Source organism: Plasmodium brasilianum, chromosome 13 (genome assembly GCF_023973825.1).
Source record: "Plasmodium brasilianum strain Bolivian I chromosome 13, whole genome shotgun sequence".
NCBI lineage: Eukaryota > Apicomplexa > Aconoidasida > Haemosporida > Plasmodiidae > Plasmodium > Plasmodium brasilianum.
In genome coordinates, this window is record NC_090126.1 from 1847175 (window position 1) to 1867365 (window position 20191).

General features: G+C 25.8%; 4 protein-coding genes across 4 annotated transcripts; 2 read left to right on the top strand and 2 right to left on the bottom strand.

Moving 5' to 3' along the window:
- Window positions 1-183: 183 nt before the first annotated feature.
- On the bottom strand, window positions 184-1905 carry MKS88_005054 (N-acyl-phosphatidylethanolamine-hydrolyzing phospholipase D; the record flags this gene model as incomplete). The annotated part of the gene is made up of 3 exons (XM_067218281.1): window positions 184-366; window positions 644-1548; window positions 1836-1905. The coding sequence occupies 3 exons, from the start codon at window positions 1903-1905 to the stop codon at window positions 184-186; spliced, it is 1158 nt and encodes a 385-aa protein (XP_067071430.1).
- Window positions 1906-4199: 2294 nt separating this feature from the next.
- Window positions 4200-10262, top strand: MKS88_005055 (metacaspase-3; the record flags this gene model as incomplete). Its single annotated transcript, XM_067218282.1, has 1 exon — window positions 4200-10262. The coding sequence occupies one exon, from the start codon at window positions 4200-4202 to the stop codon at window positions 10260-10262; it is 6063 nt and encodes a 2020-aa protein (XP_067071431.1).
- A 2862-nt stretch (window positions 10263-13124) lies between these two features.
- MKS88_005056 (protein SEY1) lies at window positions 13125-15980 on the top strand (the record flags this gene model as incomplete). Its single annotated transcript, XM_067218283.1, has 1 exon — window positions 13125-15980. One exon carries the CDS (start codon window positions 13125-13127, stop codon window positions 15978-15980), a length of 2856 nt encoding a protein of 951 aa, XP_067071432.1.
- A 1290-nt stretch (window positions 15981-17270) lies between these two features.
- On the bottom strand, window positions 17271-18619 carry MKS88_005057 (uncharacterized protein; the record flags this gene model as incomplete). Its single annotated transcript, XM_067218284.1, has 4 exons — window positions 17271-17342; window positions 17578-17770; window positions 17956-18109; window positions 18376-18619. The coding sequence occupies 4 exons, from the start codon at window positions 18617-18619 to the stop codon at window positions 17271-17273; spliced, it is 663 nt and encodes a 220-aa protein (XP_067071433.1).
- Between the last annotated feature and the right edge of the window lie 1572 nt (window positions 18620-20191).

The window sequence follows — 20191 nt, forward strand, 5'->3', positions numbered from 1 at the left end:
ATTAATAATGAGAAATTATCCATATCACTGCAGTACATTTATGATTGTCGTCTTAATATCAGCACTTTTGATTAGTCTTTTTTTCCGATAAGTATTTGCCGTTTATGCTTACACATGTATATACATTACATGAAATATGTGCATGCATTTTTTTTTTTTTTAATTCAAACGAACAATTTCCAATCAGAATGTAATATTGTGTCCTGGTTGTAATGTAACAAAATTAATTTTTTTTTTTTTTTCGTTTTCATAAATATCTAAAATGTTTACAAGTTCTGTTGTAGCTTCTCTGTATTTCTCCCCACCTAAACAAAACACGTCCATTCCTATGCCCAAAGACATTTTACTATTCAAATCAAAATGACTCTAAAAAGGAAAAAAAAACAAAAAACAGGGATATTATTTTGAACAGGAATTCAGAAATACATCCTGAGTGGTGTATCAGACGTATGCACAGCAAAGACTTACAGTTCGCTATATATGCACTTATATATATACCCCCAAATATGTACATATGTACGTACATACGTATATATATATACATATATATTTATATATATATGGATATAAATAGATGCGTGTGGATTTGTGTATAATGCATTGTATTGATGAACGGGAAGTTTCATATGGGGGGGCAACTTACCAGCACTGCTTGTTCAGGAGACATGTGAAAATGATCGTATAATGAACGCGGTTTATATATACCAATAGGTAAAATAGCTAAATCGATATTACCATTTTTTAAAATAATATTAACATAATTTTTAATTTGCAAAAAATGACAAGAATAAGCCGAATGACCACTATAAAAAATAGAAGCATTTGACAAAGTATCATGAATTAAAAAAGATCCTGGCAGGTATACATTTTTATCCAAACAAAAATATCTATGACTATTGGTTAAAGTAGGTAAATAATAAAAAGATATATTTTCAAAAGTTAATTTATTAAACCAATTTAAAGGATAAACAACAGGAAAATTTCTTTTTGTCAAATATCTCCTTATGTTCATACCGCCAATTACTATACTGCTATCTCTTAATATAATTTTTTTTAACGTACTTATATCCATTGTATCAAATCTATTATTACTTAATAAAATAAAATCAATATTCGGTAAATACTCAAAAGATATGCCAGCTTTTATTGTTCTTTTAATACCTAACACGTTATATAATCCTATTCGGTTTGACAATACTGGATCTATTAATATATTAAAATTTTTTAACTGAATTAAAATGCTCATATGTCCAATATAAATAACATTAAATTTTTCATCCATTATTTTTTTTTTTACTTTCAAGGGAGTTACGTAAGAAATCCTTTCAGGCCATATTGCATTTATCTCTTCATTATCAGTTAACGGTTTTTTATCTACATATCCACCATTGTTGTTTGAAGGAATTTCTTTCACAGTACTTTTATTTATACTACTACCATTGCACATATTGGTTCTATCTACATCCATATGAAATGCAAATCCAAAATGATTAGCTAACCTTTTTGTAATATATTTTTTTATTTTATTTTTTTCTTCCACATTTTTACCTTTGAGAAGAGTTTGAAATAAAGGAGAATAAATATATCGATCTAAATAAAAATAAAGAAAAGCCACTTTTTTTTTAAAACTCAGGTTAGCAGTCAAGATGTTGTTGTGCGTGTAATAAGGTAAAAAGGCGTTTATTAGTTTTTTCATTTGAATGTTCTACGTTTTTTACGTTATTTTTTTTTTCTTATCTTTTTTATATTTCCCTTTCGCTCTGTACATTGCAAATACATTCAACGCATTTTATATGTGTTTACATTTTTAAAGATGAAAAACTTTAAGCACTTACAATTTTTCAATTCTTCAAAATTTGTATGTTCACTAGCGTGTATGGCTATGCCAGTTGGTATTATGTACATCTTTTTATATTTTTTTTTTTTTTTTTTTTTTTATTTCTATGTCTATCCAAGTATTACAACCATATTAACTATTTCTTTAAAATTATACGTATAAGAATTTTAAAGCATAAAATATATCATCAGTTGGCATAAAGTGCGCCTTATTCATATTTGAACTATTTTATTAAAAACTCATGTTTTAATATGAAACTTATTTTATTTTTTTTATACTTCGTCCATTCAGCCGTTAAATAATGATTAATTTTGTTTTTCTTTTTTCTTGTGCAATATTGTAGGATTAGCTTTTTTTTGGTAAAATAATCTTATAAATAGAAGTTATTCGTATATCCTCTTCATTATAGTGTCACATATACATATATATATATATACATATACATATATATATATATATACATATACATATATATATATATATACATATACATTTACATAACATATACATATATATACGTAAAACGTTTACGGAAAATATCCGCTCGCATTGTCATTCATATGCTGTTCTGAAAAAAAAGATGAACTGAAGATGTTAGAAGATGTTAATACGATCATATGTAATGGGCTCAAATAAAAAGAACTATATCTTTTCTTTTTTTTTTTATCTGTAAAATAAATATCTCAGAAAAAAAAAAAAGTTATACCATCACACAAAATACATAAAACTTCCTAGTGTTAAGAAAATGTAAAATTAATAATAAATTTTAAAAAAATAAAGAAATGCTGAATTTCTAGGATACGTGAAAATGTGAAACGTACAATTTTTTTTTTTTTTTTATTTACAATTCGAGTCTCAAATAAGGTAATCGGAAGAAATAGAATAAAATAAAATAAAGCAAATTACGAACAAATAAAAGCGAAATAAAAGCGAATTAAAAGAGAAATAAAAGCGAAATAAAAGCGAATTAAAAGCGAAATAAAAATGAAATAAAAATGATATAAAAATGATATAAATAATGTAATACACACGTAAAATGAAAAAAAAAAATACACATATGATAACGAACACCGTAAAAATTGGAACATTTCTAACATATTAATTAAAGCCAATACGAGATTTTTAATTTGATAAAGAACAATATCACAGATAAATTGTGATATTACAAATAATTTATAATATAAAAAATAATTTGTGATGTCACACATATATCTTAGCATCATACATAACTTGTTATATCACACTTAAAGCAAAATATCATAAGCATGATTGTAAAAGGTCATAAATATACATATATACGTAAATGTGTACATATATATATACCTGTATGGATATTTAATATGTATATATATATATATATATATGTATATGTATATATAACGAACCCTGGACTTCAAGAATTTTACGAATTAACACTTAGAAGTACTGCATCTGATCATTATAGAAGTTTATATTATTTCTTTTTTTTTTTTCTTTTTTTTTATTTCTCCATATATGAAGGGCTCGTTTCCGGTGGTAATAACTTTATATTTTTTTATTTTTTACTTACGAATACAAACAGTTATGTAAGATTAAAAGGGTAAAGAAAATATAACATAAGAGAAAGAATATAGAATGGCACTGATTGATGTGCGCACTAGAATGCATTAATGTTGCATTTTATATAGAATAAAAAAAAAAAAAAAAAAAAAGATGAACAACTGTTAAAGTTTATTTGTACATATATGTTTAAATATATTGTACATATAAATACATGGGTACTATTAGTGTCACTGGTAAATTTATAGGCATAAATTGGCTCTTATAATTTTACTTTTTTTTTTTTTGTTTTAATGGTAGTCATCCTTCACAATTCATGAGAGAGAATGCGTATAATAAGAATGTTTTGGAAAGATCGAAAATTTAATTAAAGGGGTTAAACATATTTTTCTTTGTTTTAAGTTAGTGTACTCTCCTACGTGTTCACCAAACATTTGCTAATATGTATATATACATACCTTGAATGTGTGCATATAAGTATATATATATATTTACATATGCGCATGTGTGTACGTCTACAGGTGCATAGCTCAACGCGTACGTACTCGTATAGAAAACGCAAGTAGCATTTTTTTTTTTTTTTGTTCTTTCAATTGCTGCCTTTTCCCATTTATTTCACAATCTTTTTTTTTTTTTTTTTTTTTTTAATGTGTTCTCCGCTATACACTTTTTGTTTCAGTTTCAGTTTTAGGGTTAATTTTTGTTTTAGTATTCATTTTTATTTTTATTTTTATTTTATTTTTTTTTTTTTTCTTATTAAAATTTGGAAGTAGTCTATATTTTTAAGTAAAAAAAGCTTTGCATGCTATAACTGAGCAAAAGGATGGGCAATTATGATAATATAAATATCAATGGTAGTAAGAAAGATGATAGAAGGTTTACGTCGAGTGTTAAGAAAAGTACCTCGTTAAAGAGTTCTTTAACATGTCATGAAAAGAAAACGAAAAGTTATAAATTGGACAAACATAGCGATGAAGATAAGTGTAAATTAAATGAAAAATATGCATCATGCAAAATATCTAATGAAAAGAAAAAGCTATTGAAAAGTATGAAAAAAGTAAGTACTAAGGGTTATTGTATGGACAAATTTAAGACAGTGTCTAGAAATGTAGAATGTTATAACAGAATGAGTAAAATCACTCACAAAGGTAATAGTTCAAAAAGAGCTCAAACAGTATCAAGAAAAATCGCACGTAATAGTAATAACAACGCAAATGGAAGTAATAGTAACAGTAATAGTAACAGCAACAGTAGTAATATAAGAAAAATTATAAATTTAAGGAGAAAGGAATTACCCTCGACCCTAAATAGTATTTGTAGTAGACCAGATAACAGAAGAAAAAGCATATTAAAAAAAGATATACATCATTATGTTGAAGAGAATGTAAAGAAAAAGAATAGCGATCATGATAGGGTAAAAAATGAAAATAGCAACAGTAACGAACAAATTATTGGTAAGATGATCATAAATAAAGGAAGCATTGATTTATTATCTACATATAATACATATAATGGAATAAGGAAGCAAGAAAATAAGAATAAATGTTTACATGATGAACATGCATTGAATTTGTTAGAAACCAAAACTAGTATAACAACGAAGAACAGTATTAAGAATGAAGACATACAAATAAAACAAAATAAATTAGAGCAGATTAACAAAATAAATTGCTATGAACGTAACATAAATAACAGTGTAAATCATAATTCTGTCAAACGCGTAAAGGAGAGAAGTAATAGCGCGAAAATGACTATATTACCAAAGTTTGAATTATCTAATCCATCTAGAGTAGCAACCCTATCTCACATTTCTAGTAGGGATATGCCAAGAGGTAACCATTCAGAGGGATACAGAATTTATGAAAATCACGTTAATGGAATAGCCGAACGTAGAAATGTTTCAAGTAAAAGAAATTCAATAACGGCATATAGGGATGTTTCATGTAGTAGCAATGTGAAAGAGGATATGCCAAATAGGCATAGTGACGTTTTAACAAATAAGTATATGTCATATTTGAATAAGGATTGCATAATATTTTTAGAGAAAAATAGAAAAATGGTAAATGATAATTATATTAAGGGAAATTTTCATAATATGCTAAAGTATATAAGTCATCATAATGGTAAATCTGACTTAGTGAGGAAAAAAGGAATACACTCCATTATCGAAAAGGGAAATGAAAATATGCATAGAAATTTATTGTATTCGAAACCTCCTGATTCTATTTATGAAGAAGGGGAAGTAAAGTTTAATTGTGTTAAAGCTACTACAGATGATTTTAATATGCAAAAAGGGTCATATAAATATAATAAACATTTTGACCATTCTGAACAAGTTAAACCTTTTAAACATTTATTATATAACAGTACATCCCCAATAGAGATGTTAAATAAAGAATTAAGAACATATAAAAAGTATGACCATACAGATGTAGATTCAAAAAAAAATTACACTGCTAAGAATTTTTTCATTAATACAAACTATGACAATTTTAAGAAATATTCTTCGTTACCCAATTGTAGTGATAATGAGATTATTGCTAATAGATATTACACAGATAATTTTTATTCCAAAATGTTAAAAAATAAAAATAAGGATAATTTGAATGGAAACACATATTCAAATTGTAGCAGAGATTTTAGTAGGAGAAAAGTCATAAATGGGAAAAGCCATTTAAAAAATGGCAATTATTTAGAAAGTGTAAATTATGTATCATGTGATAAAGACATAAGTGACCCCATAAAAGAAGAAGACAGTTTGAATTTTTATGATAATTCCAATTATAGGATTAACTGGAATAGTTTGAAGTGTCCTAACAGTTATAAGAATTATTATACTTATAATGATTTGAGTCAGCAAGTTTTTAGAAAGAATATATACCCAGACGCTAGAGATGTAAACACAAATGAGTTTTACAAAAGCTACAATAATGTGCTAGACAGAGGTATAAAAAATGGAATTATCGCATCGAAAATTTGTAATGGGGATGATATGATGACTATTATGAACAATAAAAGTGACAACACAAATTACACCAAAAATGAAAGTATAAATGAGTTTCATCCATTAGTAAGGAGCGATAGGGAAAATACACTTTTAAAAAATTGTTATGAGGATCTGAACAATTTATCTACCTTTGTAAAGGATAATAATTACTACTCTCATATAAACATGAATTGTTTCAGAACTTCTCCTTTACGTTCAAATAAATGTAATAAATACGAACATGTACATATTTCCCCCAATGTGACCAACTCTTCAAAAATTGTATTGCAACAATATGCTGAGGATGGTAACTTAGTCGGGGTGAAGTTCCCCCAAAATGAACGCGAAATTGATAATAATAATAATAACAAAAGCAACGATGATAATAATAATAATAATAGCAATAACAATGATAACAATAAATTAAATAAAAGTAGCGTTCATATTTTTAAAAAAATATACATAGATCATAATCTGAGCAATATACAAAATAGGAATGAATATAATGCAGACAGAAAGGATAATTCGGAGCGGAATATCTTATCTTCCTATGTACCTCTAAATATGGAACATAAAATAAGTAAAATAGATGATGAAAGATTTATCAAGTATGATAAAAATTATATACATGAAAAAAACGACAATATTATAAATGAAAAGAGAAATCAAACAAACGATTATCAAAAAAAATATACCATATCTAATAATTCCTCTACGGATGAATGTCAAAGCAGTACAGAATTGAAAAAATATGCGTTTAATGAAGCTACTTATTTAAGTCATGAATGTGTCCTAGAAAAAGGAAAGATAGAAAGCAACCCCCTTAGAAATTATCACACTATTACTGATAAAGTAGTACCTAATGAAGAGGAAAAATATGAACAGTTAAGGAAAAATAAGTTCATCACAAATGTGAACATGTTAAATAACCCCATGTATATAAGGAATTATGTAATAAATAATGCCTATAAATTTACTAATGACATAAATAATAATTCTAATAATCAAGATGATAATGTAAATATGTATTTTCATAACAGAAGAATGGACATGGTAGACCATCAGAATTATACTATCAATAATTTTCTTATGAAAAATGAGAGGGAAGAAAGTAATAACATCGTAAATATGAACACCATTACCTTTCCACTGCAAAAAAATAATGAGATCATTAATGATACACTAAATAAAAATATTATGCTGAAAAATAGTATTAATAATAGTAGTAGTGATAAAATTCAAAGCAGCCTAGTGCCTATTAATAGTAATATATTACACCCTTGCGAAGTAAACGGTAGTATCAGTAATACTTCTTTAAATGATAAGAAGAAGGACTTAGTAAATAGTAATGTAATAATCACGTCTAGTTCTAATCTGAAAATGAAAAGCAGTACCCTAGTAAATGTTGGACAGAGTAATAAGGCGCCATGCAAAAATGTAAACAGCGTAAATGGAGTAAATAGCATGAATAGCGTAAATAACGAAAGCAATGTGATGGTGAACGACGATTTACCAACTACGGACACTTCATTAACTGGTAAAAGAATGAATGTTAGCATTGCTCATCATCTAAATAATTACACGAATAAAAATATATCTTGTACCAGTAAGAACGATACTTGTACAAAGGTACAAAACAAAGGAAGAGAAAATATAAGCATAGGAACAAATAACAACATTTTCCCCAAAACAGTAGTACTCCATTTAAATAGTGCAAAAAGTAAGGACGACAAAAAAAAAGGGCTAGGTACGTGCAAATCGATTTGCAATAGTGATATATATAACTATTTAAGGAATACGCATACTAAAACGCTAACAAATTTTCATCGCACTGTGTCGTATAGAAAACAAAGCTCAAAAATGAACGTGTCAGACAGGGCTATTCCAGAAATTAAATTAAAAAATGGGGGTCCATTAGAAAGTGCAACTACAGCCATAACTACAACTGAAAATGAAGTAGATACAAAGAAGATTGTAAAAAAGGCGGTGGTTATCGGATGTAACTATTTGAATGATGTGGGAGGTAACAGACTTTACGGATCAGTAAATGATGCTTATATTTTTTGTAGAGCTTTAGTTAAATATTTTGATTTCATGCCTGATAATATTTTGCTACTAACTGACAGCTTACCGTCAAACGCATATATTTACGAGGATTTTGATATAGATAGAAAAAAGTATATAAAAGAAGAATATATTTATGCAAATGATGAGAAAAAAGTCGAAAAAAATAATTTTTTTAATTTATTTAATAAAAGTAGTACATATGATAAAGAAAAAATAAATACAAAAATGATAGATAGCAATTCATGCAGAAATGTAGATATTAAAAATGTAGATTTTTCATCAGAAAATATTAGTTTTAATTTATGGCCAACCAGAATAAATATATTAAAAGCAGTAAACTGGCTAGTTCGAGATTCAGCTCCTTTTGGTTCATATGTTTTTTATTTTGCAGGGAAAAGTGTTCAGGTCGATAACATGAGTGGATGGGAGGGTGAAGGATATGATGAAGCATTTCTTTGTTCTGACCCTTTTAGTAGAAATTATGCACATAATGTAATAACAACTGTTCAGTTAAAAGATTTATTATTAAGTATAAATATAAGTGCACAGATGACTATTATTTTGGATTGTTCAGGTGGACAAACAATTTTGGATCCAGCAGGAACTGAAAATTCTTTGTCATATATAAAAGGATGTAAGCAAAAGGGTATATGGCCAATTGCTAATCCTACGAATAAAGTACATAAGGCTGTTTATGATATAACAATTTTGAATCATATTAGTATGAAAAAATATTTTTGTAAATCAAGATATTCTAAATTAATTGAAGTGGAATCTACATCTGCTATGATTGATCCTTTGTTGCAGTCTATCTCATCTTTACCAGTTGCACCAAAGGCATATTGCTTATGTGCGGCTACATGGGAACAGACATCTATAGAAGGGTTATTTCCAACTGTAGAATTTGCTAGAGTGACACAAATAAAGCCAATGATAGACCTCGAACAAGTAGGAAAGAATAAAAAAATCAACGAAAAAAAGCTTGGAAACAAATGTGAAGTCGGGAAAAATAAGCACAAAAAGATACTATCAAATGTGCACAAGTTAGGAACTGAAAAAAAAAGCATTTATGAGAAAAATTTTAGTTTCTCCCTAAATGTGATGAAATTATTTTTTAACAATAGTACTAGCGGCATTAATAACAATAGCACTAACTACAATAAAGATTATGATAAGATGCGTAAGGATGAAGAAGAAAATGCGGAAGAAAAAAAAATCAAGCATTCCAGTTTACATTATGATAACGACAACAATGTTAAGCATGCAGTTTCTAATGAAAGTGACGACAGTGATTACTCTGTTAATACAACTAGCAATGAAGAGATTTTTAATAATTGTAAAGGAAAAGATAATTATGTGCTTGTTAGTCACGGGGTATTTACTTACTGTTTAATTGAAGCTATTATCGAATTTAAAGAAATAGAATTAAAAAATAATATTTTTGAACAGAGAAACGCAAAATTTTTACCAATGACTTTAAAAAATTTAATAAATGTCATACAAAAAAAAATTCAAAATGTAAAAAATAATAAACTAAAAAAATTAGATCAAAAACCAGAATTTACTATACACCCAGGTGCAAATGCGAGTACCAATAATTATTTTGTTCATTATTCTAAGAATATACATTTTCAAAATTATAAATGTGATTTTATGCATTCAGATTTATCCCCTTTTTTAAATGTTAATAAGGCTTGGGAAGAAATTAATAAAAATACACTTAAAAATAGAAAATCCTTATCTGTGACATCTACATTAATTAATACAGCTTCGTCCAAATATTTTACAGCAGAAAGCAATAAAATTAAAAATTCGTATTCCTTAAGATGTTAAAAAAAAAAAAAAAAAAAAAAGGAGCATGAACATTTGTGTATGCACATTCGTACCATTATATACATACATTTTAGACTTTTTAAGTATCATATATTTTTTTAATTTACGAGTTTTTTTTTTTTTTTTTTTTTTAATTTTTTGTAACATTCCTGCTGCTCTTACGTGGTATTATCTTTTTGATACTTCATACGCTGGTCTTTTCTTTTCAAAAGGAAAAATAAATATGTATTCTTACTCGCGCATATACATATACGTAAGAACATGCATATGCACATACATACGAACATGCATATACACATATATATAATATATATATATATGCACATATATGTATAATGCCCCCTTGTTACCTTCATGAACTTGCTTTTCAAAAATGAAGTTCGCTATATAATGTGATGACAATTTTTGTGTTAATTTTGTTATTATTTTATTTTTTTTTTTTTCGATTTGCCTTTTTTCCGTTTTTTTTCTTACTTTTCCAATTTGTTTAATTAATCTTTTTTAATAGTTTTAAATAAATACAGTTGTTTTGAACATGTTAGTAAAATTCGTGATAAAAATTATTCCTGTGTTTATTTAGAATAAGGAGAGGTAACAAGTTCTGGGGATACGAAACTGAAAAAGCAAAAGTTTACTTTTGTTATGTTACATTACTTTTGTTTATATGTCTACTTCTTTACAATTTTATAGGTTTTTTTCTTTCAAAACGTATTCATTTTAATTTTAATGTAAAAATAGGTAAATCAGAGGATGGGCAAAGTCCTGAAAACTATTGTAATATACTTATATGAACACCTCATTTTTTTTTTTTTTTTTTTTATATGCACTTATGGGCGGATATGGAAAAATATAGATAAGCTCTAAATACATATCCTAATTGCATGCAAAAATCATTTAAGGAAACCTTTTAAATGTTTCGTTTTATTACTAACGTTTTAACTTACAACTGTTGCAATATGTACGTATTAAACATACGTATACATACATCTGCTTCTTTTGGTAACGCTATTTTTAGCGGCACGGCGATGGTATTAAAATTAATGGTTATTGTAGACAAAAAACAACTCTTCTAATTAAAAATACATAACTTTTACATATTTTTATTATTTATTTTTTCCTGAACAATTAATATCTTAGCGTTGTGGATCATTTTTATATAAACATAAATACTCGTTGACGAATGGAACGTAATCACTCCACTGTAGTCGGTTAAAACTTATATTCATTACTAAAGTTACTATGTAACCACTATATTATTATTATTATTATTATTATCATTATCGCATTTATATCTTTTACACTTCTTCATATTTTAAAATGGTATCTCCATATTTACCCCTTTTTTACTAATTTATTCCATATATATTTATTTATTCCCCTATTAGAAAACCCCTAATAAATGTAAAAATAAAATTGGCAATAAATTACTTTGTTGAGGACTTAACCAAATAAAAAAAAAAAAAAAAGGAGTTAGGAAATTATGTGTGCAAATGAAGATTCATTAAATTATACCATACATGTTTATTCATGTACGTATATATGAATGCATAAATGTGTGTATATATATATATATATATATACACTACGTAAGTATGTACATGTATATATACCCCTATGAAAGAACAAAAACGTAAAAACGAAAAAAATTTGAAGTGAAATAGTAATTATGAAACTACCAAGTAATTCTGTTATTCCCATTTAAGTTGCACATACTTTTCTTTAATATACTTAGTTGTGCAGCAATGTTATATTCGCCAGTTTGTTTAACAAATGAAATACATGTTCAAATAAAAAATTAATATATTTTGCTCCTATTAAAAAAAAAAAAAAAAAAAAAAATTAGAATTAAGAATTAATGAGCATAAAAATTAAGATTAAAAAAATTTCTGAAGTTTTCAGTAGCATAAATATATGTATAATTTTGAAATTCTTCTTTTTTTACATTATACTTTATATACTTTATATCCCACTAATTTACATAATTTTTTTTTTTTTTTTTTTTTTCGTACTTTTTAATAAACACATTAATAATATATGTTTTTTTAAAAAGATGTGAATGAAAATTTAGCATAAATTATTAATAAAATAGTTTCCATAATAATACTTCTTCTTCATCTTCTTCCTTGTCCTCTTATGTTTTTTTATAATATTGTGTTAACTCTGTATTTCGTAATAGAACATAGGGGCGAAAAAAAAAAAATGCTCCTAAAGGGAAATAATAAACCGTGCGTTAATAATCGAGAAATGAAATAATAAAAGGAGAGTTTACTGAAGAAATTTTCTTCATTAGAATGCCACAGGGTTTTTATTTGTTATATGCGCATAGGTACATTTGCTTGTACATCCGTACATATATGTAAATATATAAATGTACGTAAACATATATATGTAGATAATTTAAATTGTGCGAAACAATAAATGCTACGAAGTAATAATTTCAGTGAACTACTCGCTGTGCCTTTTTTTTTGACTCATTTTATTTCTCATTGTAAATAATACTACTTTACTAGTTTTACTTTTAATATATCCGTTTATGTATTGTTGAATGAGGAGTCATTTGTTGCATAAAAATGGGATCAGTTTTATTTATTAAAAGATAGAGCAAGGGGAATCAGGCAATTTAGAACCTAAAGTTATAAGTAGCATCCCCTTATTGAATGAGTGCACATATTTACACATACGTGAGTACATAAATATATATATATATATATACGTACATATTAATACTCCCATATACGTTTACCTACGTGCATACCGCAAAACGCATATTTACCCGGGCCTATGCGGAATTACACGAACTCTTAGAAATTTATTGTTATTCCCCCTCACAAAATCGAATCAAATTTTAGAGGATAAGTAAAAATGCAGAGTGACTGTAAAACACAAATAATTGATTATGATGGGAATATAATAGAAGACCTAAAAGAATGGATGATTAGAAACAATTTATCAAATTTAGGTTTTAATTACAACGTAATAGCAATATTAGGCAGTCAGAGTAGTGGTAAGAGTACTTTACTAAACAATTTATTTAAAACTTCTTTTGATGTAATGAATACGAAACTTGGACATAGCCAAACGACACAAGGATTATGGTTAAGTTACGATACATTTGAAGATAACTTGAATGGTCCAAATGGGAAAGTAGAAAATGAAAATAATCAGAATGTTACAATAAGCAATGGTGTGAAAATAAAAGGAAAAGGGAACAGTATAAGTCCAACCTTAATACTAGATGTCGAAGGAAATGATTCAAAAGAGAGAGGAGATAATAGATTAACATTTGAACATAGGTCTGCTTTGTTTTCTCTTGCTTTAGCAGACTGTGTTATTGTAAATTTATGGTATCATTCTTTAGGTAATTTTACTGCATCTAATTATGGATTGTTAAAAACTGTTATGGAAGTAAATTTAGAGTTATTTCAACAAGATAAAAATAGTCCCAAAACGATATTATTATTTACTGTGAGGGATTGGTTTGAAGAGTTTGCATCTATAGATATTGTAAAAAATAAAATTGTAGAAGAATATTTAAATAAAATATGGAATGAAATGAAAAAACCTCCAGATTCGGAGCATATTAATATTAACAATTATTTTATTATTGAAGTAGTAGGTTTATCACATGGTATAATAAAGAAAGAAGAATTTTTAAAAGATGTTCAAAATTTAAGATTAAAATGGATGTATGAATTAAGACCTCCACAATATTCAAGAAATATACCATCAGATGGTTTTGCTCAATACTGTAATAATATATGGAATACTATAGTTAAACAGTCTCAACTAGACATTCCTTCTCAAAAGGAAATGTTAGCTACATTTAGGTGTCAGGAAATTAAAAATAATGTTATTAATAATATAAACAAAACCTTAAAACAAAAGTTGGAAACCTCACATAATATGCCTATAGATAATTTCAAACAGTGGGCTGAAAAAGATATTATACAAAAAAGTTTAAGCGAATACTTGACTGAAGCTTCTAGGTATAAAGAAAGTATATGTATAAAAACATCCGAAGAATTGTTAGATTATTTATTTATACAATTACAGAAAATTGTAGATAATAATTTAAATTTTACTCAAAGGGAATTGTCAACTAAATTTTCCAACGATTTGAATCATCTATATAATGCTTGTTCAGTGGATAAGGCCATTTTTTCACTCAGTAAGGAATCGAATTTGAATATAGGAAAGGATAAAATCCATAATTTACAAACGATGGAGGGGGGTGAAAAAGGTAGTCAAGATAAGTGCATTATTTTGTGGTCCAACTTTTTGCACAACGCAGATAAAATGGAGTATAATATTTTATGCCAATTTTTTGAAGAGTACGAAAAGTGCAATATCGAGGTTGATGGCGGTACTAGCGGTGGTGATAATACTATTGATAATGTTAACATTAATATTAGTAGTAACTATGGTGATAACAATAGTAATAACGATAGTAGTAATAATATCAGAAGTGGTAGTAGCAAAGTGTATGAATTTAATTATAAGCCATCTCTAAGCATATTATCAACTGCCATATGTAAGGATGTACATAGAATTAGAAACGTCCAATGTTCTGTTTTATTAGATAGAACAAGGGCTACAATTAAAGGTAGGTTAAAGAATATGGATACCTTATTGCAGACAACTAAAAATGCTGAAGATTATTGGGAACATACTTTGAAAACTGTTAAAAATTTACAGGAAAGTATTAATACAAATTTAACCAAGTGCTTTATAAATCTTAGGGTTAGTAACAACAATGCCCTTTTAAAAAGTTATTTCTATCAGGGGGATATGGACGATGAGGGAATCGGGGTGGTATATGGCGAAGTGGATGAAGGAGACAAGTTTAATTACGCTCAAAATAAACAGAAAAAAAATTATACAGATGATAGTAACAGTAATCGTAGCAACAATAATCATAACAACAGTAATAGGAGTAACGCCTGTTATGGGGACAAGAATCAATTTAACGCTAAAAAAATAGGCATAATTAAAAATAAGGAAAAATACATTAGCTCAATTAATGACGAAATTAACAAACAAATGGAAAACAAAAATTTTGTTTCTGAATTGAACAAGTATTATTTAGATGAAATTATGGATATATTAAAAAGCAAATTAGAAGAAATATCAGAAAATTTATCAACAATTATTATACAAAGATTTGAATCAGTTTTTAATTATGATGATGCTGAACAACCAAGACAGTGGAGAGATATTTCTGCTGCTGAATTAAAGAAAATTTTTAGAGAGTCCAAAAATTTTGCTTTTTTAATTATTGATATTCTTCAAAAGAATACTAAAGTAGAATTAATTGATGATTATTTACCAAATAATTTTATAAAAGATGAAATTATTCAAAAGGGTGAAAATAAAGCAAAAAGAAAAATACAAGAAATATGTAGAGATGCACAATATATACAAGAAACAGGAGCTAAAATGAGCTTAAAGAATGTCCCCCTTCTTTTTTGGGCTATTCTGTTAGTACTAGGATGGAATGAACTGTTATTATTTATTCGTGTATTTTTTAAATTAAATATCATTCTCCCTTTCCTTCTCACATTTATAGTAGTTTTTTGTTCTCTTGTTTATAATGGTAATGTCAGCGCCCTTTCCACTGTTAACAAAGTCTTTTTTTATTTTGCAAAAAATTCGTACAATTTTTATAAGCATATACAAACGATTGGCGACAAAGCTACCAAGGCGGACATGTCTGACTGATTTTGATTAACGCTATTTATATTCATAGTGCGAATATATTCGTATATGCGTGTTTGCATGTGTATATATGCTTATATATATATATATATATATATATTTTTTTTTTTTTTTTTTTTGTTAGATTGTTGCATTATATCATATATCTTGCATTATCTTAAACCATATTATATTATTCCTTTTTTACCGTTTTTCTACGATTATTTCCCGTATTTTTTTCATAGTAAAATATCATTTTTTGAATTTTTCCTTCTTCGATATTCTTGAATGCTGAAATAATATATACGATAACATAAATTTCATAGTTTTATTAAAATTTGAATCCTTCTTTTTCAATGTGAACTCTGCTACTGCCATATACATATACATATATATATTTATATGTATATGTATAATGTATATGTATAATGTATATGTATAATGTATATGTATATGTATAATGTATATGTATATATATATGTATATGTATAATGTATATGTATATGTATATGTATATATATATGTATATGTATATGTATAATGTATATGTATATGTATATTTATATATATATATATATATATATGTTTATGTATGTACATTATAGCAGAAGTACAAAACCATTCCATAGTACCCTGTTCTACTATATATTCTATCTTGTTGCATTTAATGATTTTATACCGAATTAAGGGGCACTATAATTTATCCTTTTGCCATCTATAGAACAACCTTACGTATTAACCCATAAACTGTGGATATGTATTGTCTTACCTTTTTTTCATTTTAAAATAAAAATATAAATGTTGTTTTCATTTAAAAATTACTAATTTTCAATGAAAGTGAGCTATGCGCAATGATAATTAGAGAGAATATTTTTCAACTAGCAGATGTGTGTACATACATAGAGATATATTCGTGCTTTAGTGCCGGGCATATATATATATAGGTATATATTAAAATGCTGTCCATAAGAGTATTTTATATGAGGAAAAAAAGGAGAGTGAAAAAATTAAAAAGAATAATTAAAAATGAATTGAATATCACTTAAAAAGTTATAAATATAAAACAAAAAATTTCAAGTTACAAAAAAAAAAAAAAAAAAAAAAAAAAAAAAAAATTTTCTAAAATTTAAATGTCTTTTTTAAAAATTAAAATGGAGTAAAATATTACTAAATAAAAGTGTCAAATATTTTTATAAAATCTTAAAATGCATAATAAAATTGTCTAATTTTTTGAGATAACATAATGAAAACAATTTTATTTTCAAATGATGAATGGTCAAAGAAGTTTTCATTTTCTTTTTCTTTTATTTTGATTTATAGTTCCTTATTTAAAGTTGCATTTTCTTGAATAACTCTGTTCATTAATTGTCCCAATTCCTTCGATATCTAAAATCGGAGAAAGAAAATTTTGTTTTCTTTAATTTAACAAATGGGATATATTTCCACTGATGCTACCCTCTTTCTCAATATAAATATATATATATATATATATATATATATACATACGTGTAGGCACATATGTATGTGGTTAAGCAGTCTACGCACAATAATAGCAGTAATTAAAAAAAAAAAAAAAAGCGCGTTTTCATATACTAAAAAAATTAGACTTCTCGTATTTTACCTTGGTAATTAAATTATAAAAATAAAAGATAAAGGACGATACATATTTGTAATTTTCTTCAGATATATAGGACTTCGTATACGGCAGAAATACTACTGTAAACTTCATTATTAAGTATAATGAAATAACTAAATATAGAATTTTAAATATTGGTTTAATAATTCCATCCCATAATAATACAAATGCTAAATAGCTATGTTAAAAAAAAAAAAAAAAACAAGATATTAAATAGGTCGAAACGTAGACAGTTCAAAGTATTATGTAACTACCGCGGTGTAATTTATTCCGTTTTTTTATATTATTTTATATTATTTTTTATTCATTTATATTTATTTTTTTATTTTATTTATTTTTTCTTTTTTTCTCAATCGTACTTACGCTATATATATCCACTCTATTATAGTAAAAATTGCAGAGGATAAAAGAACAAATCCTAAGAAATTATTTTTTTCATCAAACATAGAATATAACTGTATACTTATAGGCACTAGGTCAGATGACTTTCTGAACCAGTTTAGATGGAATATTGATCCTACAAGATTTAAAAAAAAAAAAAAAAAGCAAAAGAATACTTGGAAGGATAATAAGAAAAAAAAAAAAGAGATTAAAAAAAATTCTATATTGTAGTTGTCCTTTAAGAAAAAAAAGAAAGAAAGAAGTCTTCAAAGGTGTAATTTATTTTTAGTAACAATTTTTTTTTTTTTTTTTTTTATTTTATCATATATTATGAATGCGTAACTTTTAAATATATATATATATATATATATATCATTTCGTTTTGTGTTTTTAAAATGATACTAATTGGTCTTGGTAAGACAGGGCATGGGGTTTTCTTCACATAAACTTTTTTTACGTCGTCTAATTTTATTTTATTTCTTATTTCTAATTTAACAGGTTTATGTTCTTTCTTTCTATAATATAACAAATTATACACTTCATCTTCAGAACTAGAATAAATGTTATAACATCCATTCCATGTTATATGACAGAAAATTAAATAGGAAAAGATGAAACAATATGTTGCTATCCTTTGAAAGTCCATTTTACACTTTCAGTGGGAACTTTTCCTTTTCCTTTAGTTTTAGTTTTTTTTAGTTTTTTTTTTTTTTTTTTTGTTTTTTTGTTCTTTTTTTTTTTTTTTTTTGCTTTCTATTGCTCCTATTTTGCAGTTATTCATATAGAAGATAAGTTCTTATTACTCATTATTTGTAATAGTAATTTTATTATTCCTCTCATAAAAAATGTTTAAAAGGACAGTGAGATGGGGAGTAACATTAAATATCGAAAAGCGAGCATAAAAAATTAAGAAGGAAAAGGAAGAAAAAGGGAAATGAACATGGCAAAAGACATAAAAAAAAAAAAAAAAAAAATTTCACAATAATATCAGTCAAATTTTATCAATTTCATTTTTATTTTTCAAGGTTTATTAATGAGTCACTAAAAAAAAAAAAAAGAAAAAGAAAAGGAGCAATTTTTCCATAAAACTAAACTTAAGATGGACCATTTTTAACTGTACCACAAAACTATTAATTGTGTATGTATTTATTTATAACTATATTTAATTTTTTTTTTTTTTTATTTGTTCATTTATTAGTTCATTTATTAAGTTATTTATTAGTTTACTTATTTTATTATTTCGTTTTAAATGTATTTCTATATTCAAGTTAATATTGCATCCTGAACAATTAAAGAGCTCCACGTAACTCTATTATCCCTTCGCTTTGCCTTATTTTACATTGCTTTAATTTATTCTAATTTTCTTACATACTAAGCCTTACAGTTATTCATTAACATAATGTCCATATACACACAAGTTCTCCTTTTGTGTAATAACTGAAAATAATACTCTAAAAATTCAAGAACATTCATAAAAATAACTTTAAATTATAAAATAGAAGATATTGAAGATTTTAAAATGTAAAGGCAAAAATGACAAAAAAAAAAAAAAAAATTACGCAGATTAACTAAAAAGCGAAAAAGAAGGTCTATGACAATCATATTTGGCAATATTAAATAGAGAAGACTTAAAGTATTAATCAGAATGACTAAAGAAAATGAAAAAATTTCAAATTATAAAAATATTTGTTTTACTGGGTACCCATTTGATATATATACATATATATATATATATATAAGAGTCATATCTTTATACATACATGTGCATATGTATGTATATATTTATATATGTATACATATATGTTTTTATGCATTTTTATTTTTTTTTTTTAATTTCCTTAGCATTTAATTTAAGGTGTAATGTGTTATTTCTACAGCCCGCTAAATCAATTTTATTTTTCCTTTTTTGCATAAGCGGTGCTAAAAAATAGCAAAAATTAAAAATAGAATTTACGTTTTATTTTTTCCCTCCAAATGAAAAAAACTAAAGCTGAACTATAATTTTTTTTTTTTTTTTTTTTTATTATATTTTTGTTCTCAATACATAGTGTAATTATTACTTTATGCTTAACTAATATTAATTATTTCATATTATTACATTTTATTGTATTTTTTCTTTTTTTTTCCTTTATTATTCCGCTTCCGATTCACTGGAATTATAGTATACATATTTTCTTTAATCCCCCATATAATTTCAGTAATTTTTTTTTTTTTTTTT